This window comes from Carassius carassius, chromosome 5, assembly GCF_963082965.1.
Source record: "Carassius carassius chromosome 5, fCarCar2.1, whole genome shotgun sequence".
Classification (NCBI taxonomy): Eukaryota; Metazoa; Chordata; class Actinopteri; order Cypriniformes; family Cyprinidae; genus Carassius; species Carassius carassius.
The window spans coordinates 18,988,588-19,016,439 of NC_081759.1; the positions used below are offsets into that span (position 1 = coordinate 18,988,588).

Below are 27,852 nucleotides of genomic sequence, written 5' to 3' on the forward strand. Positions count from 1 at the left end.
CACACATGCACCGTACTGAAAGCCCTGTACCGATACGGTCCGGTACGAATACACGTACCGTTACACCCCTAGTACAGACAGTATCAAAAAATCTTTAATACTGGCCAATAATGTATAGAAAACCAATATTTGGTGTATCCCTAGAAATGCTGCCCAGAAAATAATGTTGTTGTTGTTTTTTTTTTTAACTTTATAGAAATTTTTCTTTACATATATTTTCAGGTATGGCTGGTCAACAAATGGAACTGACTTGTTGCTCAAACACATGCAACCAGATGAGCAAATCAACAAAAATGAAGAACTGTATGCACACATGCTCTTAACTAGCGTCAACCAGATTTGACCAAATGGCATGTCAGGAATCTGGCACATATGTTCTATAGAGCAAGCCAGAGAGTACAGAGAGCCATTACATTGTGTGGAATGTGGGTGAGTGAGTATGAACTCCTTATCACAGGATCTCAGGATCTCCAGATTGCCTCTTTACATCCCTTCGGCTGAGCCAATCAAAGCTTAGAAAGGAAACACAATCTCACATTGCATTTGTGTGATTGTAAAATGACATGAACCTGACAGCATTGACTCTTCTGATTCCTTTGAAGCCAAACGGTAATCGGTTTACATTTTACACTGAATTTGAAGCCTGATTATATGCCTATAAAATCATGTGGTGAAGAATTCTCAAGCATGGAGATGCACATGATCATCAATTGCAATGGCATTTACTGTGGCATTTAATAGAAGTTTAAGAAGGGCTTAATTTTTTTAGGAAGCCTACGTAATTGAACCCATGATTTCTCTCAGCTTGTGCAGCCTATATGAAGTCATATTGTCTCTGGAATTTATCAGGGGAAGTCTCACACTGTCACTTCAAATGGCTCATACCCCGCCAAGTACACAGCTGGCCCCAGACCTGCTCTTACTGCAGGCCAAAATAAGCCAAATGGTCTTTGACACTAATGTAGATGAAAGTACGAAGTTGATCGGTCTGGCAATAAAGCATCTTATCTGGGCCATGAGTAATAAGCATGATCTTTACTGCTTTACAGTCCTTCAAATTGTAAATGTGCAAAACTTTAGTCATTCATTACTAAAATCCTTCTGAAAATGCCTTTACTTATATAATGACCTCTGCTCTACTAATAATGGAGCCAACTAAATGCCACAGGGAGCTGAGGCAAGCAAATTATGTTGTAATAAGCTTCCAGTTGTCACATTTTGGAAAATAAGACGTATAAGTATAGTAAATTTCTGTAGGAAAAAAAATGTAAATGAAGTAATGGGCCAGTGACCAATTTTTGTTCAACATGAGTTCGGTGCAACAAGCTTTCTGTGAAATTCAGGACATTTCCATTAAACATCAAAGGCAGTAAAACAGTCTAGTCTAGAGTCGTTCATTAATAGCAGAAATACCCAAAGGAAAATTTAATAGCTTTCCACAGAGCACGGGAGACATCTCTCAGTAATACTTTACGTGTCAAATCTGGTTAAATGTTCCTCCTAAAATGGAAAAATAAAAACAGACACAAACCAGACACTTACAAAGACAATAAAATAAACATTAAAATTGGGATTTAATGAAAATGTTTGAGTTCATATTAAGATCTCTGAATTTTAGCTCAGATTGGTAAGATTTTTAAAAATGTCTATGAATGAAATCTCTTACGCACACCAAGCCTGCATTTATATATAAAAAAGGTGTTAAATATTATTATGACTGTTTTCTATTTTGATATATTTTAAAATATGATTTAGTCCTGTGATGGCGAAGCTGAATTTGCAGCATCATTACTCCAGTCTTCAGTGTCACATGATCCTTCAGAAATCACTCTAATATGCTGATTTGCTGTTCAAGAAATATTTCTTATTAATATCAATGTTAAAAATGGTTCTGCTGCTTAATATGTTTTGTGGAAACCATGATATATATATATAAATTCAAAAGAATTCAGAATTTATTTGAAATATATTTTTGGTATCAACATAAAGGTTTTTGCTATCACTTTTGATCAGTTTAATATGTTATTGCTGATTAAAAAAAAAACGGATCCCATTTTAAACAGTAGTATGTGTACATAATCTAAAATTTTTGAAGACCTTTAGTATTGTTTACATTGTGACATCATTTTTATGACATTTAAGCACTTAATGCTCCTAAATACAGGCTTTATGTTTTTTTTTGTGTGTGTGTGTGTGTGTCTAATATAATTCCTATTTCTTTCTCTTGAATTTGTATTGAAACATGGCCCAGATCTGTTCTTGACAGGTTTCCAGCTAGAGATATTAGTCAGGACAAAGATCACTGTTTCTGCCACGCAGTAATCTGCAAACTTTATTCACATAGCAACGCCCAGGCAACTTAATATTTTCTGGTATACTACTAACAGCTTTTATTAAGCTCACAAGAAGAGTTGACTCATTCTGGTGACTTGTGCAGACATGTTTGGTTGTCATGGTGACAGATCGGCACAGATCCCAGGAGGTGATTCGTATGTGACTGAGAGATCTGGAATGCAGGACAGAAGATATGTGCTCATGCTATTTGAATCACACACCACAGATGTATTGTTGAGAGTTGCATGGTTTGTATGGGAATTTATCTTCTGTCAGTGTATGTGATGTGTGTGTACAAATACTTATATCCTGAACCTACCACATGCTTTGATTTGGCGTGGGAGAGTGACAGGAGTTGCATCAGAATGAGACTCTCCCAGTGATTTAACTATGATGTTCTACTAAAGCACTCACTCCCTTTCTCTCTTGCACTCCACCTTTCTCACATTAACACACACACACACACACACACACACACACACTGGACCTAATGTCATAGCGCAAGACCTTAATTGAAGTCTGACCACATTTTCTTCAGAAACTATTCATCAAGAACAAAATTAGACATGGATCACATCAGCAGATCAGTGACGTTACCTTCAAGCCATACACTAAAAATAGCTAAACAAATATCCCATCTCCCTAACAAGTATTTTTCTTTTGAAACATCAGAAGACTGCTGTGTAATACTATCTGTTTGTGAAATGTTTTGTGCAAAAAGGGATAGTTCATCCAAACATATTTCAACTGAACAACACTGGACTACACTGACTTTTATTGTATCAATCAATATTTTTTAAAATAGTTTTTATTTTGTGTTACACAAAAGCCATACAGGTGTGGAACAACATGGAGGTGAGTATATGATGATAGAACTATCATTTTGGAACTGGCTCTTTAAAAATGTACTTTATGTGGTAACATCTACACTCGCAGTACGTTTTACAAAAAAAAAAAAAACATTCAGAAAAGGCTACACTAAAAACCTTTTAATTGGTTTAATGTAAGTCATATAAAAAAAAAATATATATATATATACATATATATATATTCTATTTGTAAATGGTTTAATATCACATTATGTTTACTGTAAAATACTTTCAGATTTATGGTTTTAGCAAGTAAAAGTTATGAATTACCAAATATTTTATTATAAAAACACTAAAAGGACATTCTCAGAACACAGACACATGACAAACCATTATAATAACTATAAGAATAGTTTTGGTCTTATTTCTTATTTGTGTTACCAGTGATCTACATTAGGGTGTTTTGTGTACATTTGATGTTATTCAGTTAATTTTTACGTATTATTTTTGTTACCATGATGGTGTGTCTTTGTTTGTATGATCATGTGCAATCAATGCCCTATGTACAAATACTGATCATGTTTTAAGGACAAGTCACTTATCATATGGCTTTTTATTATCCTGTATTATCATGGTGTTTATCAGTAGAATTTTAGGTGGAAATAAGATTTTGACATTTTGAGTTCAAGCAGAGTATATTAAATGTATATATTAAACACTTTTTGCACAACACAACTTTTGACATGTGTTTGTGATATTTGAATGCAGTGCTTCATTTTGCAAGAGATGATAAGCATTTTACATGTTGTGTGTGCAATTCTTGGATTTGTGTGTAAACTTTTGAAAAAAAAAAGAGGCAAAGTTTTGAAAATGTAAGCCGTTGAAAAAACTGTAATTAAAGTTATAAGGTGCCATTCTCAATATGGTTTATTAACCGGCTTTAGTCAAGTAAATTTATTTAATGTGACTAAATCTGACTAGTGACTACAATAAACCAAGTAATGTTATATTAGTGAAAGTAATGTGGATCAGGGCTGCGTTTCCAAAAAGCATTGTACACCTAAAATGATCGCAGCTCCAATGGTGACAATGGGTCTACAATGCATTTAGGCTTACGATGCTTTTGGGAAACACAGCCCAGGTCAGTTAGAAATAGGTAACCACATTTTCCATTTTTTACACAGATTTTTCATATTTCCAATTAAATCTGCAAAATACTGCATAAGAAAGAGAGCATGCAGAACTGCATCTGTGATCTTAGAATAATTCATTAACTAAGTTACAATCAAAAAGTGCAAAAACTTGTAAACTATGATGAAATAAAGATAATGCAAATAATCTATCATAATAATGGACTTAATATGACTCTGAACACTAAACACTGAACCTTATCTCTCTGTACAAGTACTCCAGCACTCTGCTTATCTTTGCAATAACTTTAAACCTGATTGTAGAGACTTATGTAACCTGAACCTGAAAAAAAAAACCTTTAGAATTTAGGCAGATCAAAAAGACACCACTTCATCTCTGTCATGGCCTCTCCCAACACCACAAGACCATAGGAGCGGAATGAAGGAGAAGAGAAAGGAAAACAAAAACATACATTCTGGCACAGTGATCTCTCCTGATGTTTGAATAAAGCATCAAAAATGGTGAGATTCAATTTCAAAGCATCTAGTTATGTCACACTGTTAGGAGAGGAGGAGAACGGGGACACAAATAAGCTTAAGTCAGAATTCTAAGCAGAACTGAACCTGGTACTGCACATTTTTATAACGCCCTGATTTTGGCTGACCATACGCTATAGGCCTGACAAAGACAAAGTCCAAGCTAACAACATGAAATTGTGCTGATATACAGGGCTGCTACTGTGAACAAGTAATTATATTCAGCACTGTACAGACCTCTGGCCCACTATGAGAGCAATCGACTAGCAATCAATGTGGCACAATGTCAGCTCACAAATGAATGATCTCAGCAAACTGCACAAAACCAGATGTAATGTACTACAATGCATGCATAGATTCTTTTGTTGGTGTTTTTTTATTTTATTTATTAATTATATTAATTTGTTTATAATATTTGTATATCGTATTTCTCATCTTAACCTATTATCAAAGCTCTGTGGCCCTCTAAATACAGTTTTAAAAACAGAAGCTTTAATTAAAAGAGGAAGGCAGCGCACTCTAGTGGATAAATCTGAGAATTACAGCATAATTAGCGCATAATTAGAGCTGTGCCTGACTTTTTGCCAGACAAAACGACTTTATTCTAGTCCTTTTACATTACTGTGAATAATGATAATAATATAATTATTAAAGATAGTAATATGCTGGCTGATAACATAATTAAAGAATATCAAGGACTGATCATAATACTGATCATCAAAATATCTCTCATTTTCAAATATTGGTTAAGGTACGGCAGTTACAATGGGATCGATTGGGGACAATCCATTCACTAATTTCAATAGTATAGCCAAAGAATATATGCATGTTTACATTATTTTACTGTAAGAAATGCCTTACTAACCTTTTATCTGTATAAAGTTCTGTATGATCTTACAATTTTGTAGCCAAGCCAATGCAGTTTAGCTCAATACCTAATTTAAAAAAAAAAATGTAACTACAGTCTTTAGGATTATGTAAAAATGTAAAACAGCTCAAATAACGCATTCAATTTGCTGAAAAATCCTTGCTCTGTAAACTTGTTTTTTGTCAAAGAGCTTTTTTGTGGGGTCAGAGACTTTTATATTATAATTCTGACAATACTTCCCTACAATTTCATGGCCACAGAAGCAGAATTTTTTTTGGCTCATCTTAACAATGTATCCAGATAGATTCTGATCCTCATATTTATTGTCAAAGTACCTCTGAGTACCTATATTATCAAACTCACCTCTGAGCTCCAGCAGAGAGGCACTGAGTAATCTGCTCGTCCCCTGATCGCGCTCTCTTTGACTGTGTACACTCCTCTGTCCACTGCTCCTTGGTCACAGATCTCCAGTGTGGTCAGCTCCCGCATCAGGTCTGACTGACTGACCGACCTGCGCTGCCTTGACAGGGGTGATGTGCAGCTATATCCAGTCCTTGACGGTGAACGGCCCCTTGGCCCAATAATTCGGGGAATCTGACCTTTAACCTGCATCCTACTGTAGCTTTCACTCCGGCGGCAGATGTGGGGCTCTGAATGGGGTGCAGCGCGCCCACGCTCAGGCTCCTGGGGAAAGTACAGGACGCCTCGGGCGAGGCAAGGGCTGGGGTTCAGGTAGCGGGAGGTGGAAGGAGCATACCTGGAAAGCTGAGGTTGACCTCTGACAATATATCCCAGCGTGGGATCGCAGGGGTCATAGGAACTGTACGGACTTAAGAGGGTGGAGCCAGTGGAGTATTTTGGGGGTGAGTAGACTGGAGACATGATCAAGATGTAAAGCGAAATCAGCCCCAAGGTGGAGAGAGCCAAACTGTCACAAAAAACAAATACAGTCTGCTAAAAACAAAGCTGAAGCACATGAGACTAATGCTTATTAGAGACTGTGTGTACAATTTTTTAGTCTCAGCAAATAATCTGTATTTGGATATAACAGAAACTCTTGCTCATGCAAACACAAAGACAACGTAATAAATGTGACTCGTCTCATTTTACAGTATCAGTTGTGTGGAAGTAGGACAATGGTCAACTAGAATTACTAGCAGGTAATGTACACTGATACTCAAAATGTTGATGATGAGGGTTATAAATTAAAAGTATTACAATTTTGGAGTTTTGTTGGATAAAAAGAGAAATGCAGAAGAAGAGGATCTTTCAAAGACCACCGCAGCCTTCTAGAAATGGCTGAAGTCATGACTTCTCTGTGAGAACTTAACTAAACTATGAACAAAGGCACTTCTTGTAAATAAACTTGAAAAAAAGGGTCTACATCACGCAGTTGTCTAGTTACACTTGCAACTATTTGTTACATCTCCTGCAAAGAAAAACACGGCTGGGTGGATAATCGTCTGAAGAACACTTATTGGATGTATTTTTTTTTTTATGTTTGAAAAGTTTGTTAAGCAATATTACATTGCTTTCACAGTCAATGAAGTTTGAAATTAAAAGCTGTAACATATAATAAATCATACATTCAAATGCAGACCTAATAGTATGTTGGTTATAGCTACTCTAAAAAGTTTCATAATTATAAATATAATAGGCTACTACTTCAAAAACTGGAAAAACAAACAGAATGTGTTCCATAGTCTATGATATGGCAAAAAAAAGCAAGTACCAGATGGTAATGATGATATCAGATTTACTTTAAGGTAAAAAAAAATGTAATTACCATGGTGTCTAAAACATATAAGTATTTTTTTATTTTTTATTTTACTTGGAATTGAAAGAAAATGAGGAAGAATTTTTAAATAATGACGAAGGAGAAAATTATGGGGGGAAAAAGAACAGGATGCTGATGAATTAAGATGGTATTAATGACAATGAAGATGAGGGTAAAAATCAAGTATAAGTAGAATATGACGATGATGACGACGACGATGACGATGATAATGATGACGAAGAGAGAGTGTTTTGTAGTGATGTAAAGAACTGAGTGAATGAAGAGGAATGCGAATTGACCAAGCTCTGAGTAATTAATAATGCACTGCTACATATTAAAGCAGTGGACGCAATCTGAGCGTGAGTCAAACAGAGACTGTTACTGTAGCATACAGCAGTTACTATAAACACCTGCATTCACTGCCCACTCGTTAACGCTGACTGTGGAAAACTGCCATTGAAAACGGCTGGAGGTCTCGTTAAATTGCATAAACGCTATGATCGGTAACAAAAGCTTAGCTATTAAGGGTAAATTATGTCACGTTTAATCCTGCGCAAGAGCCTCCACCATAATAACCTTTAAGATGCTTACCAGCGGAATTCCAGTTCATTCTCCCGCGTGACCAGCGAAATATTCCTGGATCTTCCTAAACACCACGCGCTATTCCAAGATTCAGCAGAAAACCGTACGGCGCTGGCTCAGCATTACGCACTCGATCAGCTGGTTGGAGTGGCAGGACACCAGCACAGAGAGAGCACAGAGTCCTGCTCGGATATTTGCGCTTCTCAAGTCAGGATTTAAGGAACCGCCTCCCAAGCGGTCGCCACAGCAACGCGGATCGTTCGTTCTCTCTCTGCGCGCGCGCGCCCGCTCTCTATCTTTGGCTTGCTGCAGAAGCCATGACTAATGCACTATGAATAGAAGCAGAATCAATGTGAATTGCTCACTTTATTCTCAAATAAATCATATCAGATTAAAAACAAATCAAACAACCCCTAGAATTATAATAAAAAAAAACATTGTGACAGTAAGTATTTGGTCACCAAACGGCTGACTACACGTCACCAATGCTTTATGGCAGTTCCAAACCTACAGGAAATACAGTATATTTCATCTGTGTGGTGTCATGAGCAAAGTGATTAGAGACAGTCCTTGAATCTTCCATTAATATCATCATCACCATGACATATGAGTGATATTGCCACATTAATGGAGTTGATGACTAACAATTCACTTTATGTCAGTGATTCATACAGTACATTGAGTATTTATAGTACAGAACAAACGTGTTCACATCCATCAAACATGGCCTACTATATACAGCTTAAATAAGTGATGCTTGAAAAGTTGACTACTCAAGAACATTTGTGTGTTGGTACCAAACACTATTCACTCATTTGTATTCGTAGGAACACAAAGCAATACAAATGCTGATTGGCATTTTGATCTCAGCAATAGTTCAGTATGGCAAAAAAAGGGGTTTAAATAAGAAACAAACAGTAGAGGGTATGCATTTCATCAAATCAACTAAAACAAAAACATTACAACATAACTGGTGTTGAGAATAATCATCCATTCTTGCAACACGTGCTTTCACGTTTCAGTGATTTTTCAGGAAAATTCATCATCTAATAAGTAATGCTTTCTAATCTGTAATTCATGGCTGTGAAATATTCAGTAGTTGTCTTTCTATTACTACATTTCAAAGTGACAGTTTGATTTTTTTGCTTTCACATTGTGCCAAAGAAAAGATTTGGTATTTTTCAGGGTCTGAAGGGTGTCAGGTTATTATATTGGACTGAGGCACATTGTTTATGTCTGAGATATCCAGCTGGTGAAGGTTCAGTTGGTTTCATTTGATCACAGTTTTCACTTCGATGAAGGGAACTGCTCAGAGGTGGTCCTCTATGCAGGACTGCTGATGCATCACATGCATATCCCCTCACTGGCTCCTTTATGCTTTTCTTTTCTCCTCCCTTTTCCTCTCCGCCTCTGTCTCCCTTGACCTTGCTTGGTGTGTGTTAAGAGAAAAAAACTGAGGTGTGTGTTTGCAGTAGGATGTTGATGCTTACAACAACAGCTGCCAGAAGAAGCAGGGGTTGAAGGTCAGTACTCATACTGGCAACTGTTAAGAAAGAGAAAATGAGAAGAGAGATTCATGAGAACAGAGGGTCAAGCAGTTTACAATTTGAGTGAAGTCATGAAGAATGCACTAGTTTCACTTTGTTTTAGAGTTACAGAGAAACAGGATGTCAACGGATGCTGCTGCTGCTGACATTTAATATGCAGAGCATATATTTGTGCAAGTGTAGTGTACAAGAGTGTCTGATGACAACACTGACATTTATTATAAATGGAAAATGTGGAAAAAAATAAATAAATGGACATAAAGTAGTAAAATGACAGACCTCTTGTAAAGAAACATGAAGAAACATACAAAAGTTGGTTCTGAGTGGATCTACTACTTCGTGTTACATATTTTCAAGTACAATCATTTTTGTTTTTATATGCTGAATGTTTTTAGGCAGAATTGTATTGCTTTAAAATCTTAAAAGACGTTTCCTTGTTTTTTGTAATGGGTGAAATTTATTGTAGCTGATGCAACTTATAGTGCTGTGGGCCACAGTCTGATATCATTTGTTAATAGACTGCTGCAGGGAAAATGTATTTTTGAAGGCCTAAATCTGGAAATAAGTTAGCATGGACACAGCGACCCCATTGGAACTCAATTGAGACAAGTGAAGCCCATTTTTAGCGATTTTTTGCACTTCCGTTTCTGACGCGCAGACTCAAACTAAGCTTGATGACGTCAGCAACCTGTCTGACAGATGTAAATATTCTAGTAGCTGTGTGTGCAAACTGCCATCGTTAATCTTGCAGAGACGACAAGCTTGAGCGGGGAGTTCTTTGGCGTGAGTGAGCAGGAGTAAGTATTCTGATTAATTATTTTGTATAGTATTTTAAAATGTAACGCCAGTACGCCATATTAAGTTAATTGCCTGCGAGCTTCTCCTCCTGTCTGTCTGTACGTGTATAATGTAACATAGAAGGTAATGGATCCCTTTATACATTGTCGTGTATCTTTAGAAATGAATAATGGACAAATGGAGTCTTTAAACGCCTCAGATGTAAAGTTATTCGCTTTCAAAGTGACGCCAAAATGAATGGGAGTCAATGGGATGCTCACGCAAGTGAAGTTCTGCTACAAGATGGTGGCACGCGGCCGACTTCAACTTCCGGTCGACTTCCTTCCCAGCCTGGTGGAGACGAAGTGAACGCACAGGCCATAGTGTGACATCCGTGTAAACATAGATGACGTCACGGGTTTTTTTTAATGAAAGAAGATAGCCTTCATTTGTATGTAGGCCTAGGCAATTTATTTATTTACAATACTTACTTAAATATAATTAATAGTATTTTATTGCTTTTGTATTAGTTGTTTGAAGAGTAAAAAAAAAATTGGTCGGTCGGTCTTAACGCAAATTTACAATCGGCAAGTCGGTCGGACTAAAAGCAAAAAAATAATAATAATTGAGTCGGCCCTAAATTGACAGGGTCGGTCGGGTTACGGCAAACAACAATATTTTTAAGGATGGCCTTACTGGCAATATTGTGTCTAAAATGTAGGTTTAATTAAGATTTTTTTTTTTACTGTTGCATAAAAGCAGTGTCACACATGCAATAAGTGCTGTGTTCCAAGAGTGCTAATAATTCATATTACAGCACTGGGATGTTTTATTGTTTGTAGCACACCACTTTCGGCAAATTTCTGCCTATTTAAAAAAATTACAACAGCCCATGTGTGTGTGTATTTGTATTTCACCTCGGCAGCTCTTCCCATCTCTTTGCAGCATGCCTGTCACACAGCTGCACACAGCGCCTGTTACTTGACTAGTGCAGATCTGCTCACAGCCACCATTATCCTCTTCACACCAGTCTAAATCTAAAACACACACACACACACACTGTTATAGCTGTAATCACCTCGCTAATATGCACATAGACAAAACACCCAATTATACACCCACATCATATTGCCTCCACTATTAAACTATACAGACACATTCCACACACATACAGACACTCTCAGGACATGCACTCATGCACAAATCTAAAATATACTCCGTAGACTACCTCTTCTTCTGATTGGTCCCACTGACAGGATCTGTTCTTTATGCTGACCATAATCCATATAACTTCGTTTGTTATGAGGGCAATTCTGTAAAAGCAAAAGGTCATTACAAATCCAAAAGAAGAACTTCTCCAGGATGACTGATGGAGAGATGAACAAGTGAACCATATCTACAGTCTTGGCCAAAAGTTTTGAGAATTACATAAATATTAGTTTTCAAAATGTTTGCTGCTAAACTGCTTTTAGATCTTTGTTTCAGTTGTTTCTGTGATGTACTGAAATATAATTACAAGCACTTCATACGTTTCAAAGGCTTTTATCGACAATTACATGACATTTATGCAAAGAGTCAGTATTTGCAGTGTTGGCCCTTCTTTTTCAGGACCTCTGCAATTCGACTGGGCATCCTCTCAATCAACTTCTGGGCCAAATCCTGACTGATAGCAACCCATTCTTTCATAATCACTTCTTGGAGTTTGTCAGAATTAATGGGTTTTTGTTTGTCCACCCGCCTCTTGAGGATTGACCACAAGTTCACCCTCCTTTTAACATGTCAAGTCTGCCATTCTAACCCAATCAGCCTGACATAATGATCTCCAGCCTTGTGCTCGTCTCACCTGAGTTAACAAGACGATTACTGAAATGATCTCAGCAGGTCCTTTAATGACAGCAATGAAATGCAGTGGAAAGGTTTTTTTGGGATTAAGTTCATTTTCATGGCAAAGAAGGACTATGCTCAAAACTTTTGGCCACGACTGTACATAGTATTTTTCATTTCAAGGCATGTTTTAGTGGCACATTATGAACCAGCCCCCTTTACCATTGTCACTATTGTTTTAAATGGCAAAACGACTAAAAATAAAATCAAAAAGGTGTTTGTCGATGTGTGTGTGTGTGTGTGTGTACAAGCTCTCACCACTTTGCAAGCGTTGGTCTCTGAGTCACACAGAGTGACGTCACAGTGCAAATGCACCTCATCGTAATCCCCAATGAACTTAAAGACAGTGACGTGGAAGCGGCAGGTGAGGGACACGCCATTCTCAGCCATGCCTATAGTGTTATCCTTGATGTTAGGACACCTGGAATTACAGTTATGCTATGTGAGAGCTGTAGACTCATTGGTATGTATATGGGTGTGTAGTCCTCTTCTGAACAGTATTTTAAAATACGTTATGTTAAATATGGACTGAAATGGTTGTTTTTTTATATGCTATTTTCTTACCCTCTCTCTATGATAATGTAACGAAGGCGATCGCTGCTGTAGCGAGATGGTGTAGCCCAGCACATGTTAACAATGAGAATAAGCTGTTTATCATCTGCTCCTTCCACAAACACCCCCACAAACAGAATGTCCCTGGTGCTCAGCACCACTTCTCCCTCGCGGTATGGATGCCGGTATGAGGCATTCTTATACAGGGCCATTTTTGTGATGAAGTTGCCCTCTTGGGTCGGCAGTGTGAGGTTTATTATACTGTAGACAGCAGAAAAAAAGAGAGGTTATAATCTTTATCATTTGTCACATATGTAGTGCATCCAACTGAGCATTGTGCATGTAATATGAGATTATGTTATCTGCAGTGTTTGTTATTTATTATAATAAATGTGGTTGTTGACAAAGATAAAAAATATCAAAATATTAGGGTAAGGTACGTAAATATATAACCATGGAATATTACGGTACTTTAAAGAATACCATAATATTACCTATGTAATACTGTGGTATTTTTTTTGTAAGGGGTGAATGTGTGACAGCTGACCTGAGCATTGGCTTCAATACTGTCTCCAGCGAGATCTTGATGTCCAGTTCATAAGCACAGGAAAACTCCACGTTGATGGTCTTATCACGTGTCACTACATTCCCTGTGTTGTTCACGCTCTCGATCCACACTGTGTTCTTGTACATAATATGTGTTCCATTTGACTGGACTCACAAATACACACACACACACACACACACACACACACACACACACACACACACACACACACACACACACACACACACACACACATAAAAGTTACAGTAAATGTAATTACCTTTCCACTGAGAATAACATATTCAGCCAAGCAATCAGCACATCAAATATGCATACAATGAAAATGTCATTACGAAAAGCAAAAAGAGTATCTTCTGCTGTAAATCTGAAAGTCTAAATGATTAGTTGCAAAGGATCTTTCTTGAAAACATATTTGGAAAGCAATTTCAACATTTATCGTGTACCAACCTGAGCAATGTAGAACTAAATTAGGAAACATTTAATAGTCTTATACACCAGACCAATGAGCACCAATGAGACTTTTTGTCCTCAAAATATGGAATATTTTTTCAAAGCATAAGACTCAAACTGATGATTTAATATTCAAACAAAGATAAATGCAGCACACTCTTAAATAATGCATTGCAATCATATGGAACCATTTACATTTTGACTCAAAAAATTTAATGAATAATATTATTTTCATCTGTTCCGACCATCATATTGGAATAATCTTCATTGAACTCATCACAAGGCGACAGTATGGTTTCACAGAGGGTAAAAATATTCCCTTTAGAAAAATGTACATTATGAATGTGTAATGCCAAAAAACTTTTTAGGATGTTAAATGACTAGTTTGTGAGGCTGAGACATTACTGAAACAAATACATTTTAAACCTGCTTAAGCTGGTCCTAGATGGTCTAAGTCAGTGGTTCTTAATTCCAGTCCTCATGGGCGTACAATTTTGTATGTCTCCCTTATTTAACACACCTGATTCAGATCATAAGCTCATTAGGAGAAAGATCCATGAACTGAGCTGAGTGTGTCAGACGAGAGACACATACAAAATGTGCAGAGCAGTGGGTCCCGAGGACTGGAGTTTAGAACCACTGGTCTAAACTATTGCTCCAATGTCTTTGCGCAGATGTGCACCAAACCTAAACTTCTTTGCTTATATTCACATGGAAATGGATGTGAATGGAACCAGGAACCAGTACTTTCCACTCTCTCAAGAGGCAGAGCTCATACTGTCTAAAAACTGAGACAGTCTGATCTTGAGCAATTGTTAATGAGGGAAAGGAGGGATTTGTTCACCTGTACAATGGAGCCACAATGTCCCTTGGTATTGTTGATATGGAAGGAGATGAAATCCTCTCCCTCGATACCAGCACAGTGCTGGTCGTTAATTCGTACGTCTTCCCTCTCAAAGCCCAGCTGGAACAGACGGCACTTAGAGATAGAAACCTCCATCTGAGCGTGTTTACAGGTCACCTCAGCCTGGATTATGTCATCCTCACCTACGCCAAAAGGTACAAGATATAAGGTCTTTTCTCAGTATTTCATTCCAGTTTATTATATGACCATTTAATTTAGCACTTAGCCTAACATTATAACATAAAAGGTAACTAGTACAGGATAATGTGAATGGGTTTGATAATGAATGATAATAAGAACTTCAAAGTGACCTTACAAAGGATTTATATTTATTTCTGCCACTATACATCTTCTTTTACTCACTAATTTCAGTGCTGGGTAGCTCAGGGCAGCCACACAGATCTCCTCCATTCTCCTGCTCACATGTGTTGTTCGAGCAAATCTCTCCTGCACAGGGGTCATAGATCCATTCTGCTAAAGACAGGTCCAGTTACAAAGTTAGCACAGAATGTTTCTAATAAAATATCTGTTTGTCAAAAATTGTGAAAATGACTTGAATGGAACAAATCATAATAATAAAAATGATCAAATAAATATACATTTATTTTTTAAGATACATGTAAAATGTACTTCTAAAAATGACAATTGAGCTGTGCTGCCTGTGCTTATCCAGTAGGTGGCAGGGTCCTCTTACAGCAGTTCTCCTGCGCGATCCACTTGGTGGTGAGTGTGCCGAAAGAGCGGCAGGCCTCAGCGTAGGCTGCCATTGAGCCGCACACCTGGGCCTTACGGTGGTTGTAGCAGCCGTCCATGTAACAAGACTGGTAGAAGGGCTGAGGGTCCAGCAGGCCGTGGCAGGGCTGGAAGAAACCTTTCAAATCTGTGAGCTTCAGACAGTTGTCTTCTCCCTGGAGCTCTGATACTGCTGTATTATCACAGGACTGAGCCAGGGCCACATACTGCGTCTCATCACAACTACAGGCAAAAGTCAGGCAATGGAGGATTGAAAATGAGTGGCAACGAAAAGAGGACAAGGTGAAACTAACAAGATGAGTGATAAATGGAAACCTGTTCTGCATGCCGTTGGTTTTCCAGCTCTGAGCGAGCTCCAGTGCACTGACGGCAGGCTTTCCACGGGAGGTGATGTAATCATCAGAGGGGTCCCCATTGAAGTTCCCACACAGTCCACACACTTTGTTCTGCAGCCGTGGGCCCATTGTAATGCTGAGGGTGTTGAATCGGTTATAACGCACCTGGATGTCCTGGGGAGTGTCGATCACCAGGAACCCCTCTGATGTGGATACTCGGGTCATTAGACCTGTGACAAAAGGTACGGATACGGGCGTACCATTTACCTGAGGTAACAGAGGAAAACACTTAGCATTTAGCTGCACAATCATTACATAATAATTTCATAGTCAACATATAAAAAGTAGAGCAGGGCTGGGCAGCTTCGGTCCTGGAGGGCCACTGTCCTGCAGAGTTTAGTTCCAACCTTGGTCAGACACAACTGAACAAGCTGATGTCTTCAAGATCACTAGAAAGCTACAGACAGGTGTGTTTGATCAGGGTTGGCGGTAAACTTTGCATGACAGTGGCTCTCCAGGACCGAAGATGCCCAGCACTGCTGTAGAGTGTAGCTCAAACCCTGATCAAACTCAAATGCTTATAACATTTTAATAATTCTACTGAAGACCTTTTTTAGCTTGTTTGGGTATGTTTGATTAGAGTTGGAGCTCAACTGTGCAGGAGAGTGGACTTCAAGGGTCAGAGCTGAAAATTTTCATTCTCAAACCCCATTTTTCTCCTTTAAATTCTCCTAGGAAATTCTAGACCTCTTCATCTGATTGATGTCATGTCCCGTACATAATTTGTGTTACAATTTCGATGTTCCCACCTTAACTGTGTTTCCGGAGATGAGAATGTTCTCCTCGTTGATGTAGAGGTAAGCATGGGATATGGTGGTTAGGTTGGGTGTACTCCACTTGTCAAAATTGGCAATGAGTTGAAAAGATAACTCAGGCAGCTTGTGACAGATCGTTGAAAGAACAAAGGAGCATGAGGCAGGTAAACGAAGAGAGGCACCATCAAAAGTACGGAAGACGCCACCGCCTGATGCCACACAGTGTTGATTACGTCGGGCAAAGCATCCTCGCACACCATGACGTAGGACGCATTCCTCCTCTGCTTTGCATCGCCGTGGGTCACACTGAATCAGATTCCGTCCAATACACTGACAGCGTTTAGTGCAGTCACTGTTCCAGAACAACTGCTTAGGCTTAGAAACAGAGAAAATAGAGTGAAAACACTTACTCATACAAAAGTATGTTAATATTTGGCTTCTAGGGTGTCCAGGGTGGTTGATAATTGATTAATTGATTATACTAAATTCAGTCTTTCTTTGAACTTTTATCACTCTTTTATGGAGCACAAATGCTTAATAATGAATTAAGTCTTATTATTTATTAAATCTAAATAATCTTTTAATTTCTTTTTCCTAGGTAATCTGATTAGATACAGAAAAAAGTGGGGCAGTTAAAAAATAATAATTTGGTATTGTATTTTCGTACTGCATGATTTTAATATAGTTTTTGAAATTATTTATTTTATTAAATGTATTGGCTTTGTCTAGTTTCGTGACATGCTGTCTTACCTCATAATATTTACCATCCGTGTAGCATCCACAGTTCTGACTGAGGATACAGCTCTTGCCATTGAGCACATAGCCTAGGTCACACTGGCACCCCTCAACACAGTACTGGTTACAGTCTCTCTGTCCACGTGCAGGGGCACATTGCGGTTGGCACACCATCATACAGCTGGAATAGTGGCTGTTCACGGGGCACGACAGTACTGGGCACACACATAGTTCATTGGACGGGTGAGCTCCTCCAGAAGTAAAGGGGAGGATGTATTGTATTTCACTTTAAAGGGTTTATATGAATGTGTGGCATTCAAGGGGCTTTGACTGTGATAAAATGTCTTGTAGTTTTTATGTTAGCAAAACAGAACATTTGTAAATTAAGCCATGGTTTGTGGTTAGCCACATTTTGGCTGGTTAAGTGGCAGTTTACTGGTCTAAGTCAAGTTCCTCCTTCATTGTAAGTCATATGTTTTTTCTCTGATCACTTTCTCTGAAAATTAACTGCACATATCTCTCTTAATAATCCACACAATTTACTGTAGAACAAACCCCTAACCTCAATTAATATATATATAAATATATATATATATATATATATATATATATATATATATATAAATAATAGTTGTGATGCTTGCCTTAGAAAGCAACATTGATTTTTATGCAAAACAAGATTGTGACATAAGAGTAAATAAACTCAAATAAACATAAAATATGTCTCACCACAAGGTGTGGAATTTCTCCAGCCAATGACAGACACTCCTTGTGTCTGACAGGTAGTGGCATAAATCTGTAGCCAATTACAGATGGTCTCTCTAGCACCTTGATCTACACATGTATCCTGCAGACAGCTCTGGTAGAAGTATGCTGGTGCCACTTTGCTGTGACAGCGTACAAACACACCTCCACGGTCTATTATAAGTCCACATAATCTCACTGCCTCAGGTTCGATATACACATACAACCCTTCAGCAAAGTGGAAACGGTTTCCTGGGTTACCGTTATCGATGTCAATGTTACCAACAGCATCTGTTACTTGGGCCGGGACCTCAGCGGCTAGGCCCCTCTCAGCCAATCCACAGCGAGGGCAAGAGTCCCCGCAACCCACTTGGCAGAAGGTGTCACGTTCTGCCCATGCCATGCCCCATTCTGTGACACTTAGTGCGGGACCAGTAATGGGCATTCCTTGGCAGAGACCACAGGTGGCATTAAAGAGACTGCGAGGAAGAGTCAGAAGCAGTAACATATTCCAATCAAAAGCCACCTGTAGAGATATTAACTGTGTATTAGCTTACACAGTGGATAATGTTGTAACGGTGTACAGAATGTGTTTTACAAGCATAAAAGTGGTTTGCAATATTTATTTTGATTTGCACTTCACCTTCAGACCAAAGTCTGTCTCCACAAGTAACTGCAGACCAAGGGTGTAGATGTTAACTTTTCCTGGACCAAGTTTTAAAGGCAGATACAGGCGCTCTTTATTCACCTAAAAGAGATAAATACTGTAAAACACTGACATTTGTTTCAATAAAGCAGACAAAACTATTTAGTACATAATACATCCCTTTCAGACTCATCTTCTGACTTTGCTTCTTATATAATCTCCTTTTATCCATTTTTTGTTTATCGTCTATCTTTATTATCTAACAGAATTCAAAAGCCAGATTCATGATGATTCCCTCTGTCTCTCATTCTCTAACTTGGTTTTCTTCTCCCCTCAATCTCTATTTGATCTAAAGTTCCTCAGATCTTTCAATGGTGTTGTGAACTCATTCCAGACATCACTCAGTTATAAGTTTCTCTCTGTATCTGCTCCAGTGTGGTAACAGATGCTGGCTGAAATATTATACCCCTCACCTGAAAAAATGTACTGCTTTGTTTAGTTCTTCTGTCTGGTTGACTAAAATAACTTAGTGTCATAAAAATGAGGAGTTTGACCTTCAAAAGGTGGTGTTCTAGAATAACAGATGAATTCTTGTGATTATAAAATGTCTGCCACTCATGCATGCAAATGGACAAAAATTATATGAGTAGCTGTCTGTTTCAGGGGCAGGTGTAGCATTTTGTACTGATCCAAATCAGCTTTGCCTGCTGGATCAAGTATATAAAAGATAAAGTATCATATTGTTCATTATCTTAACTCGTAGCTCATGACAGTCTTACCGTGACTGTGTGTTTAAAACTTTGTGACACCTCAATTTCATATCCATAGACCTCCAGAACAAATCCTCGCACCCATATAGACTGGCCTGTGTCTCTCTCTTCATTCCGAGCTGAAAACTGGAACTTGGGCAGTCCCCCCAGAACTGTCTCTGCACTGTCTAGTCCCCCAAAGCCTTCCTTGTCCCCCTCTCCACACTCAGTAGTGGCCAGACGAAGAGTACAGCTGCTCTGGATGTCAAATGGTACACCTCCAAATGGCAAAAAGTGTCCATAACCAGCAACAACACACATTGCCACTGTCCTTGGCTGACAGAAGAACAGGCCTTCATTCTCCTGGCAGTACTCCTCTGGGTGACAGGGTGAGAAGGTGCAGTAGACGCTGTTGTCTGTGCCATTGCAGTAGCAGCGCTCCTGGCATTCCCAGTCTGTCCAGAATGTCTCATTTGTGGCTAGCTGGCGGCCCAGGTAGAAGCAGCCACAGTCGCTACGTGCCACACAGATGCCATCACGGAGGGCATATCCCTCTTCACACTGGCAGCCCTCTGAGCAGGGTAGAGGGCACGGCTCCTCAGGATCATCCAAGTTAGAGCAAGTGAGAGGGCATGCAGAGGTACACTCATCGAAATGACTGTTTTCTGGGCAGGGAAGAGCTAAAGAAAGAGAGAAAAAGTTAACTTTGTGAAAGGGATAGATGGTGCTGAAAATTATAAAAGAGAGAAACAACAAACACACTTACGACAGTTGGTAGCACTCCTCCAGGCTCCTAAGTTGATCTGCGCATCCTGGCAAGCTGTAGCATATGCCTGGAGGGAGTTACACAGGGCAGAACGGTTTCCTTCCTTCACACACATGTTGTAGAGACAGTTCCTGAAGAAAGGAGAGGGATTAACAGCTAAGTGGCAAGCCAGGAACGAGCTGTTTCCTGGGTCATTGATGTTTCCACACAGCCACGGGCTCTGGTACAGCCTTAAATCTGTACACATACGATACAAATCCTCACAGTCGCCATTGCATGTCAGATCATCCGCAATGGCTCTCCAGCCTTCAATAAACTGTTCCGGTGTATCAGCCTGCCTTCCACTAGGTAGACGGAGGTCATCAATTGGATCTCCATTGAAGAAACCACAAAGACCACAGGTAGTGTTGTAAAAGAGGGTGGAAAGAGTGATGTTTAGCAGGCCCTGACGTGAGTATCGGGTGCGGACTAAACCACTCCACTCAATCACTGTGGTATTGCCAGAGGACCGGTATATCATTAAAGGCTCCACTGGATGGACATAAGGAAGAATTGCTGGTTCACTGTTGACCTGGGTGGAGAGGAGAGTTACAACGTCATCAGCATGTCATACAATCAGATAACTTGATCTGAACAATATGTGAGAATATATTGAGAAACAATCAGAGCTATTATACAAATAATGATATTGCTAACGTGAAGTGTCCCAAGTTGGTATCTTCACATCTTTCGTCTTTCACAGAGAGGAACTGACACTTTTTTTTTTTTTGCAGATTAGAGGATATGGAAGTCACCACAAACCTTTATCAAGTCAAAATCCGAGCCACCAATCTGTGCTTCCAGATGTCCCACCCTAACCACCACTGGCCGCAGCCATGTAGGGCCCTTATTCACCAGCTTCCTGCCAATCTTCACCTCCACTGATGTAACATTTGCAGGCAAGCGACCCAAAGTCTTCACCAGGTAGAATGAGCTCTCATCAGGCAATGGCATTGTGGACCCATCAAACGTAGCCAGTATTTGAGTCTGAGACAGCGAACATAATGCTTCACGACGAGGGTAACATCCCAACAACCCAACTTCTGCTACACAGACTTCGCCTTCACCACAAGAGTCATTGAAACATGTTACTTCACCTGATGGGCCACACACACATCGCTGGGAGCATTCTTCACCCACCTCACCTCCTTCCCCTGCCCAGAAGGTCTCATTTAGGGCATAGTACAGACCATCACGTTCACATCCACATTCAGAGCGACGGACGCATCGGCTGCCACTCAGCACATAGCCCTGGTCACACTGGCAGCCCTCAGTGCATGGATGGGCACAGTAGAGGTGAGATGTCAGGTCGGAGCAGGAGGCAGGACATGCACTTGTGCAGACTTGGTAGTGGCTGTTTTCAGGGCATGTCAATACTAAGAGCCGATGACAAATGGAAAAACACAAGGTCAGTGGAAAAGAGAACATAGAAAGAATGTATTTATGATATAAATTGAGAAAAGAATTTAAAAATGTGTACTTGATTTAACCTCTAAAAGAACTCTCTACAATGTCTGGACTTTATTGACATAGAGTTAGCCTTAAGGCCACACCTGATATCACTCACCACAAAATGAGCGTGATCTCCAGGGTCGTATAGTGACTCCCAAGGCCTGGCATGCAAGTGCATATGCCTGTATAGCCTGACACAGGGTGGTGATGTTATCACGATTACTGCACATATCATAAACACAGCTGTACACAAATACTGTGGGGTCTACCACAGCTCTGCAGTCTCTGAAAGGTCCATCGGTCTTATTGATCAGCCCACAGTAGTCTGAGCGAAAGTAGAACGCTTCGGCTGCTGGTTCACACATGCTACAGTTCTGGGCACAGCCATCTGTACAACGAAAATCTGTGTCTTCAGCTCGCCAGCTACCACCCAGTTCTACTACACTCTCTGCCAAAGAGCCATCTGGCAACACAGGGTCATCTGCGGGGTCATCGTTGTAGTTACCACATAGACCACAAGTGTTGTTGAAATAAGAGCTGGGGAGGGAGATTGAGGCGTAGTGCAATCCGTCATAGGTCACCAAAAGACCAAAGTCTGTTTCCAAAGCGACAGCAACGCCAGATTGGTATACCTTGACAGCGCCTAGTTGAAGTTGAACAGGGAGAGTCTTTATCAAGCCATCCACCTGAAACAACAGAAACACAAAATGAAAGACATTGAGAAAAGTTATATTGCCTGTGTCCTGCAAGAACAATTTAATCTACTAGGCTGCTATTCATACTGATTGCACAATTGGTCAGTTTAGTAGGAGTAACAGATTAAAATTTAAGGGACTAAAACATGAAAAAAGCTGACCTGCACAGTTCCCAGAGTCCCTTTGGGTAGTGTGACACGATGGTTGTACACCTCTACTGTCACATCCCGTAGCCAGGACACAGTGGTCACACCACGGTTCTCGTTCTTGGCCTCCACACTGAAGAAGGGCAAACCAGGCATTTCCCAGCATGGACGAGCCAACAGGTATGAGCAAGTGCCCTGGATGAGAGATCAAGGAAATCACATAGTTTAAGCCTACAATTTAACTTCACAGAGAAAAAACTGCATGATATTCAGCTTGTGATAGGTTAAACTTATAAGAGCTTAACCTCTAGCCTAACCTCTGATAATGGATATCTTATAAACTCAATTTGTGAAATATGATGATCCATATGTTTTTGTTATATTTCTTGGTTTAGAAATTTCATACTTAACTATTTCCAGAAGCATCAGTTTGCCAAGTGTACTTTTGAATGCAACAAAGGAGAACAAGGCATCTATTCATCCATTATTATTAGAATTAACTATTACTGCCTATTTTAATGGATTTTAACCCTCTACTGCACCTGAAAATGATAAAGAAATCCATCGAAAGTGTGGTAGTGGGGGTCTCCAAACACCACACAGGTGCTGGTACGGGTAGGCTGGCAGTAGTAAGCCCCCTCCACCTGTTCACAGGTTTCTAACTGACCACATGGAGTTTCTTGGCAGATGACCTCATTATCCAAATCAAGACACCTACATCGCTGAGTGCATTGGTCTGATAACCAGAAAACCTCCCCACGCCGGTAAAAATGCCCTGAAAAAAAAATGGTTGTGGAGACACAGAAAAAGAAGATAGTGTAAGAGCGGAGGGGCATGAGCGGAACATGTTGAATAAAACGTGTATATGGCAAATAAACAAGGAGCACACAATTAAAGTATTCACAAGTAAAATATTCATTTAATGTATCAAATACCATGAAAACATTATAAAACTATAACTATATAGTTTTTTGTTGTACCATTGTAGCCGCAGCCATTTGCTGGGTCTATCTGGTCAGCATCAATGCGGAAGAACCACCGTCCTGGCACGTTAACATTAGTGGTATGTTCAATGTTGACCACTTCATTCGAGCGTGATCCAGGAAGGTTTAAGTAATGGCTGACATCTCCACCATTAAAACCTGCCTAGAGAGCGCAATCATAGCAGAGAATGATAAAGAGATGAATTATGTTGTGAGTTTTCAGAGGGTGGAAACATTTCCCAGGGAACTATCTGATGCAAAGAACCAGAACCCCTGTAACAACTACAGCAACCTCTGTAACAACTGTTATATCACAAATGAGAATTTTAAGATGAGCCTACCTGTGCTGTGGTTCCTCCCAGGCCTGTAAGAGGGTCTCCTCCACTAGCCGTGCCTGTGGTCCAGCTGATCTCTCCATAGTTAAACATAGCAAAATAAGCTTGTCCATCAGTGATCAAAACTGCCTGAAATGTATTTACCTGAAAAGAAAAAAAAGATTTTGTTGTGCTGGTAGTTGTGATTAATGTGGTGATCACACAGTACATGTTGCTCATTCGAATTTATTTTACATTGGTCATGCCAATAAAACTCTTTTTGGCTCACCGGCGTTGTCTGGCTGCCTCCATAAAAGGTGACCTGATTCCAGGTAGTAATGAAGACCCAGTTGGCAGTGAAGGACACCATATTTTTGAAATACTTTCTGACATCCTGAGTGGCCCTCTCCAGGGTCTCTGGGTCTGTTGTCTCACGGTAGTACACATCCCCACGGATACCATTATGCACGTCAGCCCATAAAGGGGCAATGAAGGAACGGCTGTCACTGAGGGGAAAAGCCTCTGGAGTGAATTGACTCACCTGAACGTTGAAGGAGATCACTCCATTGTTGTTGACCTATTGGGAAATGTAAGATGGTGTGCTGTTACACAATTTCCTGCAGAATCGAACATCTAAGATGTTGCATTGATATTTTGGCTGATTTTTCTCACAGTTCTCTTGCATATTTTGGACACTTACATAAAGGGACCTATAGGGCACATTGAAGAATATGAACGGAATTAGTAGTGGAATCTCTGGAGAACTGCCATCATCCATCTTAGGGGTTTCTAAATCCCTGTGAGCTGGTCCAAAGGGGTAGAGGGTATCCTGAGAAAAAGCTAAGCAAAGGACAGATTGTGAATAATGGATTTAAAATATGTAAATTCAGTGAGGTGTCTTTTTGCATAGATGCAGTACATCATAAGCTGTTTGCTTATTGAAATCTGAAAATACTTTTCAGGACGATGAAGTCATTTCCACAGACTTGGAAAAGGTTTTGGGTTCTAACATCTCTAAGTCTTTTTGACACCTGTACTTATTGTCTGACTCTTTATTCAGTGCCTTGACTCTTTTCGTCCATTTTTCACTGTTACATCTAATGCTCATGAGGTGTTGTGGAGTTTATGTAGTACAGAGTGGACATCACTTACCTCCTCTGGGTGCAAGGGTGCTGAAGAGCTGGAGAAGAGAGACTAAAGTGCCTGTTCTGACCATCCTAAACACCTGAGAAACATCAAAATATTCATCACAAAACAGAAGTGATGTTGTAGTGCCACCAGCTCTCCAAACATAAACTATTTTAAGATTAAAAAGGAACATTAATAGTATTATTAGGGCTGCACAATTAATCAAGTTTCTAATCACGATTACAATGATGGATGCCACAATTACGTAATTGTGCAAAGCTGCAATTAATCATTAAAAGTCCACTTATGTTATTCTGCATGCTTAAGATGATTTTTTTCTCTTTCTGCATGTTATCTTAAGGATTTTTCCCATTATTTTAATTTTAGTTTTAGTATAACATTATAATCCCATTCATATTTTTACTTTTTTATAATTTAAAGAAGAAACTAATCCGATGTATAGTTGACATTTGAGACTTAAAACAATAAAAAAAAGCACTAAAAAAATTTCTGTTTGAGTGTGAGTCTTTTCAGCTTGTTTATTTTCATATAAAAATACGGCCTGCAGTTGCATCAAACAATGGTATAAACATCATACAAGGGAATTTCAAGAATTTCAATTTCAAGGGAATAATCGACAATTGTGATTTTTGTTATAATTGTGCAGCCCTAACTAAAATATTTTCAAAATAGCATGATAATAAACCTATTTAAAGAAATAAACAACTAGGCCAAGACACATTTGTCTCCAATCTTTCCTGGTTTAAAGAGCAGTCTCCCAGGTCTCCCATGAGGGCATTCTGCCCCTTTCTCCCTCTCCATGGTGGGCCTGTTCGCCCTGAGCTGAAAAGGTTCTATTATGTGATGGGGAACAATGTGTTGGGATCACATTCTCCAGCACTACCGTGTGAGTGGGCTATGGTGGTGCAGTTCCAGTCCTCCACAGTGCCAATGAGCCCGTGGCTGGGAGAACTTGCCTTGCTCCTCTCCATCGTCTGAAGGCTCTATTACCAAGTGTTTATGTGTTATGACTTGTTGGCATCTGAGAGAGGGCTGTGAACAGTTAGGCTAATGGGTTTAATTAAGCAGGCTTGAGTTGCTAGGGTCTTTATGGCAACCCTAAGGGGCTGAAGTTTGGGTTTCACTCCCTTTAGATTCACCTAGCCTTAGTGTGCCAAAATAACCTTGCAACCTCTCAAATATCAGATGATGGAAATGATAAGGATAAATAAATAACTGTGATGGTAAAACTTTCAATTGGAAATGTTTTAAGTTGACCTATATTTGATGAGGAGGACCAATTGCCTATTAAAAATTGCAATGGCAAAACAGATAGTAAGCAATAGCAACCAAAACTTGATTAAACTGATTAAATCAGTCTTAATGGTCCTCGACTCCACAGAAAACATAATTAAAATATGTTACAATAATTAAATAATTAGTATTTAACTTATATGTCATGTGTATGGAAAGAAAATGTGTTATTTTATATAATTTAGTTGTATTAGGGAAGAAAAAAACAAAACAATTGCATATTGTTAATTATGTAAGCTCTTCATAGTATCACAAATCCAGAATTATGATGTCAGATTTCACTCAACAAAACAAACCAAAGCTCACAATGTCATCATAGCTCAAATAATCAGGACATGTTATCAAATGTAAGTCTATCAAATTTTTCATATTTCATACAATGTTTAAATTTTACAAAAGGAAACGGATGATCTGTGCCTTTGTCTAGTAAGATAAATATCAGCCTTAGCTAATTAATTTAGCATTGTGCTGTTGCATAAAGCTATCATACAGTAAAAAACGTTTCATAACTTAAATAAAAAATCAGTCTTAAATTAAATTAATAAAAAATGCAAGAAATTAGCAAGAAGAAAAAAAAACAAAGTTACTACTAGGTTTTTTTCTAGAAATCAGAGGAAATATGACATTACATTTTAATGCAAACAATATAAGAATGCCATTAATTATAACATTCTAAAATTGGCATGGAAACAACCATACATTTTAATTCAAGCTGCTTGAATTAGGAATGGATATTTAAGTCATAGTCTTAAGTGTACCATTTCTTCCCATTGCCTAATGAGAAAGAATATCTACCTTCCAACATAACTGAAATCCAGTCTCCTGAATAGAGCCTATATGTTTTGGGCAATGTCCTGTATACCATCTTCCGTCATGAAACCACAGCACAGACAAAACTGGCATTTGATGGGATTCCTAAGTGAACCATGAGATACTGTGTGAGATGCCAACAGGCAAATACATCGCTCTCCACATCACTTTACATAGACTGTTAGAGTTCATTTGGCTAACCTCTCAGGACCCGATTTCAAACAAGCTGTCTGTCTGACGACTACCATTAATACCAATGATAGATGTTATGTTATCAAAATTACTTAGTTACCGATTGGAAGTTAAAGCCTGCCATTTACATTTTCATGCACAAAGTGTGTTTCAAAAACAAGGAGTGGGAAGGGAGCTGTAAAAGAGTTAGAGAGCACCTGAACATCACTTGTGAATGAAAGACAGTGAATTTTTTATAAGAAAAGAAAACAAGAACAAAACACAAGAGCTCCAGTTCAGAGACCATAACTAAGAATTCAGCACTCACCTGTCTTCATAGGACGGAAGTTCAGCACGTCACCTGTGCATCAGCCTCTAAGTCACATTCAAGTGGGTACCATCAACACAGTCTCAAGAGTGGAGGGGCTCTGCTCTTGGATGCAGAAAAGGGAGGGGGAGACTACCCAGAAAAACCCTCCTAAATCTTCCACACACACAGAGCTCTTTGCTGATCCAATTCCACTGGACAACCGCCTAG

The 27,852-nt window shown here is 39.1% G+C and overlaps 2 protein-coding genes across 2 annotated transcripts in view; both read right to left on the reverse strand.

Annotated features, from left to right (window-relative positions):
* LOC132140914 (ubiquitin carboxyl-terminal hydrolase 2-like) overlaps window positions 1-8,249 on the reverse strand; it is a 45,317-nt gene extending 37,068 nt beyond the window's left edge. Inside the window, exons 1-2 of the mRNA XM_059549977.1 lie at window positions 8,047-8,249; window positions 6,042-6,606 (exon numbers count right to left, since the gene is read on the reverse strand). Of these exons, the coding sequence (XP_059405960.1) occupies window positions 6,042-6,560 (519 nt within the window). The 5' untranslated portion in view covers window positions 6,561-6,606; window positions 8,047-8,249. The remainder of the gene's footprint in view (window positions 1-6,041; window positions 6,607-8,046) is intronic.
* Window positions 8,250-8,418: 169 nt separating this feature from the next.
* The window catches only part of LOC132140196 (alpha-tectorin-like), a 47,580-nt gene continuing 28,146 nt past the window's right edge, over window positions 8,419-27,852 (reverse strand). The window contains exons 10-33 of the mRNA XM_059549004.1: window positions 24,592-24,720; window positions 24,181-24,468; window positions 23,919-24,056; window positions 23,575-23,740; window positions 23,137-23,369; window positions 22,610-22,789; window positions 21,869-22,439; window positions 21,064-21,677; window positions 20,263-20,833; window positions 19,527-20,176; window positions 18,745-18,849; window positions 18,087-18,627; window positions 17,373-17,572; window positions 16,617-16,997; window positions 15,788-16,074; window positions 15,414-15,694; window positions 15,083-15,193; window positions 14,660-14,862; window positions 13,345-13,508; window positions 12,810-13,058; window positions 12,504-12,666; window positions 11,590-11,674; window positions 11,279-11,398; window positions 8,419-9,580 (exon numbers count right to left, since the gene is read on the reverse strand). Of these exons, the coding sequence (XP_059404987.1) occupies window positions 9,477-9,580; window positions 11,279-11,398; window positions 11,590-11,674; window positions 12,504-12,666; window positions 12,810-13,058; window positions 13,345-13,508; window positions 14,660-14,862; window positions 15,083-15,193; window positions 15,414-15,694; window positions 15,788-16,074; window positions 16,617-16,997; window positions 17,373-17,572; window positions 18,087-18,627; window positions 18,745-18,849; window positions 19,527-20,176; window positions 20,263-20,833; window positions 21,064-21,677; window positions 21,869-22,439; window positions 22,610-22,789; window positions 23,137-23,369; window positions 23,575-23,740; window positions 23,919-24,056; window positions 24,181-24,468; window positions 24,592-24,720 (6,534 nt within the window). The 3' untranslated portion in view covers window positions 8,419-9,476. The remainder of the gene's footprint in view (window positions 9,581-11,278; window positions 11,399-11,589; window positions 11,675-12,503; window positions 12,667-12,809; window positions 13,059-13,344; window positions 13,509-14,659; window positions 14,863-15,082; window positions 15,194-15,413; window positions 15,695-15,787; window positions 16,075-16,616; window positions 16,998-17,372; window positions 17,573-18,086; window positions 18,628-18,744; window positions 18,850-19,526; window positions 20,177-20,262; window positions 20,834-21,063; window positions 21,678-21,868; window positions 22,440-22,609; window positions 22,790-23,136; window positions 23,370-23,574; window positions 23,741-23,918; window positions 24,057-24,180; window positions 24,469-24,591; window positions 24,721-27,852) is intronic.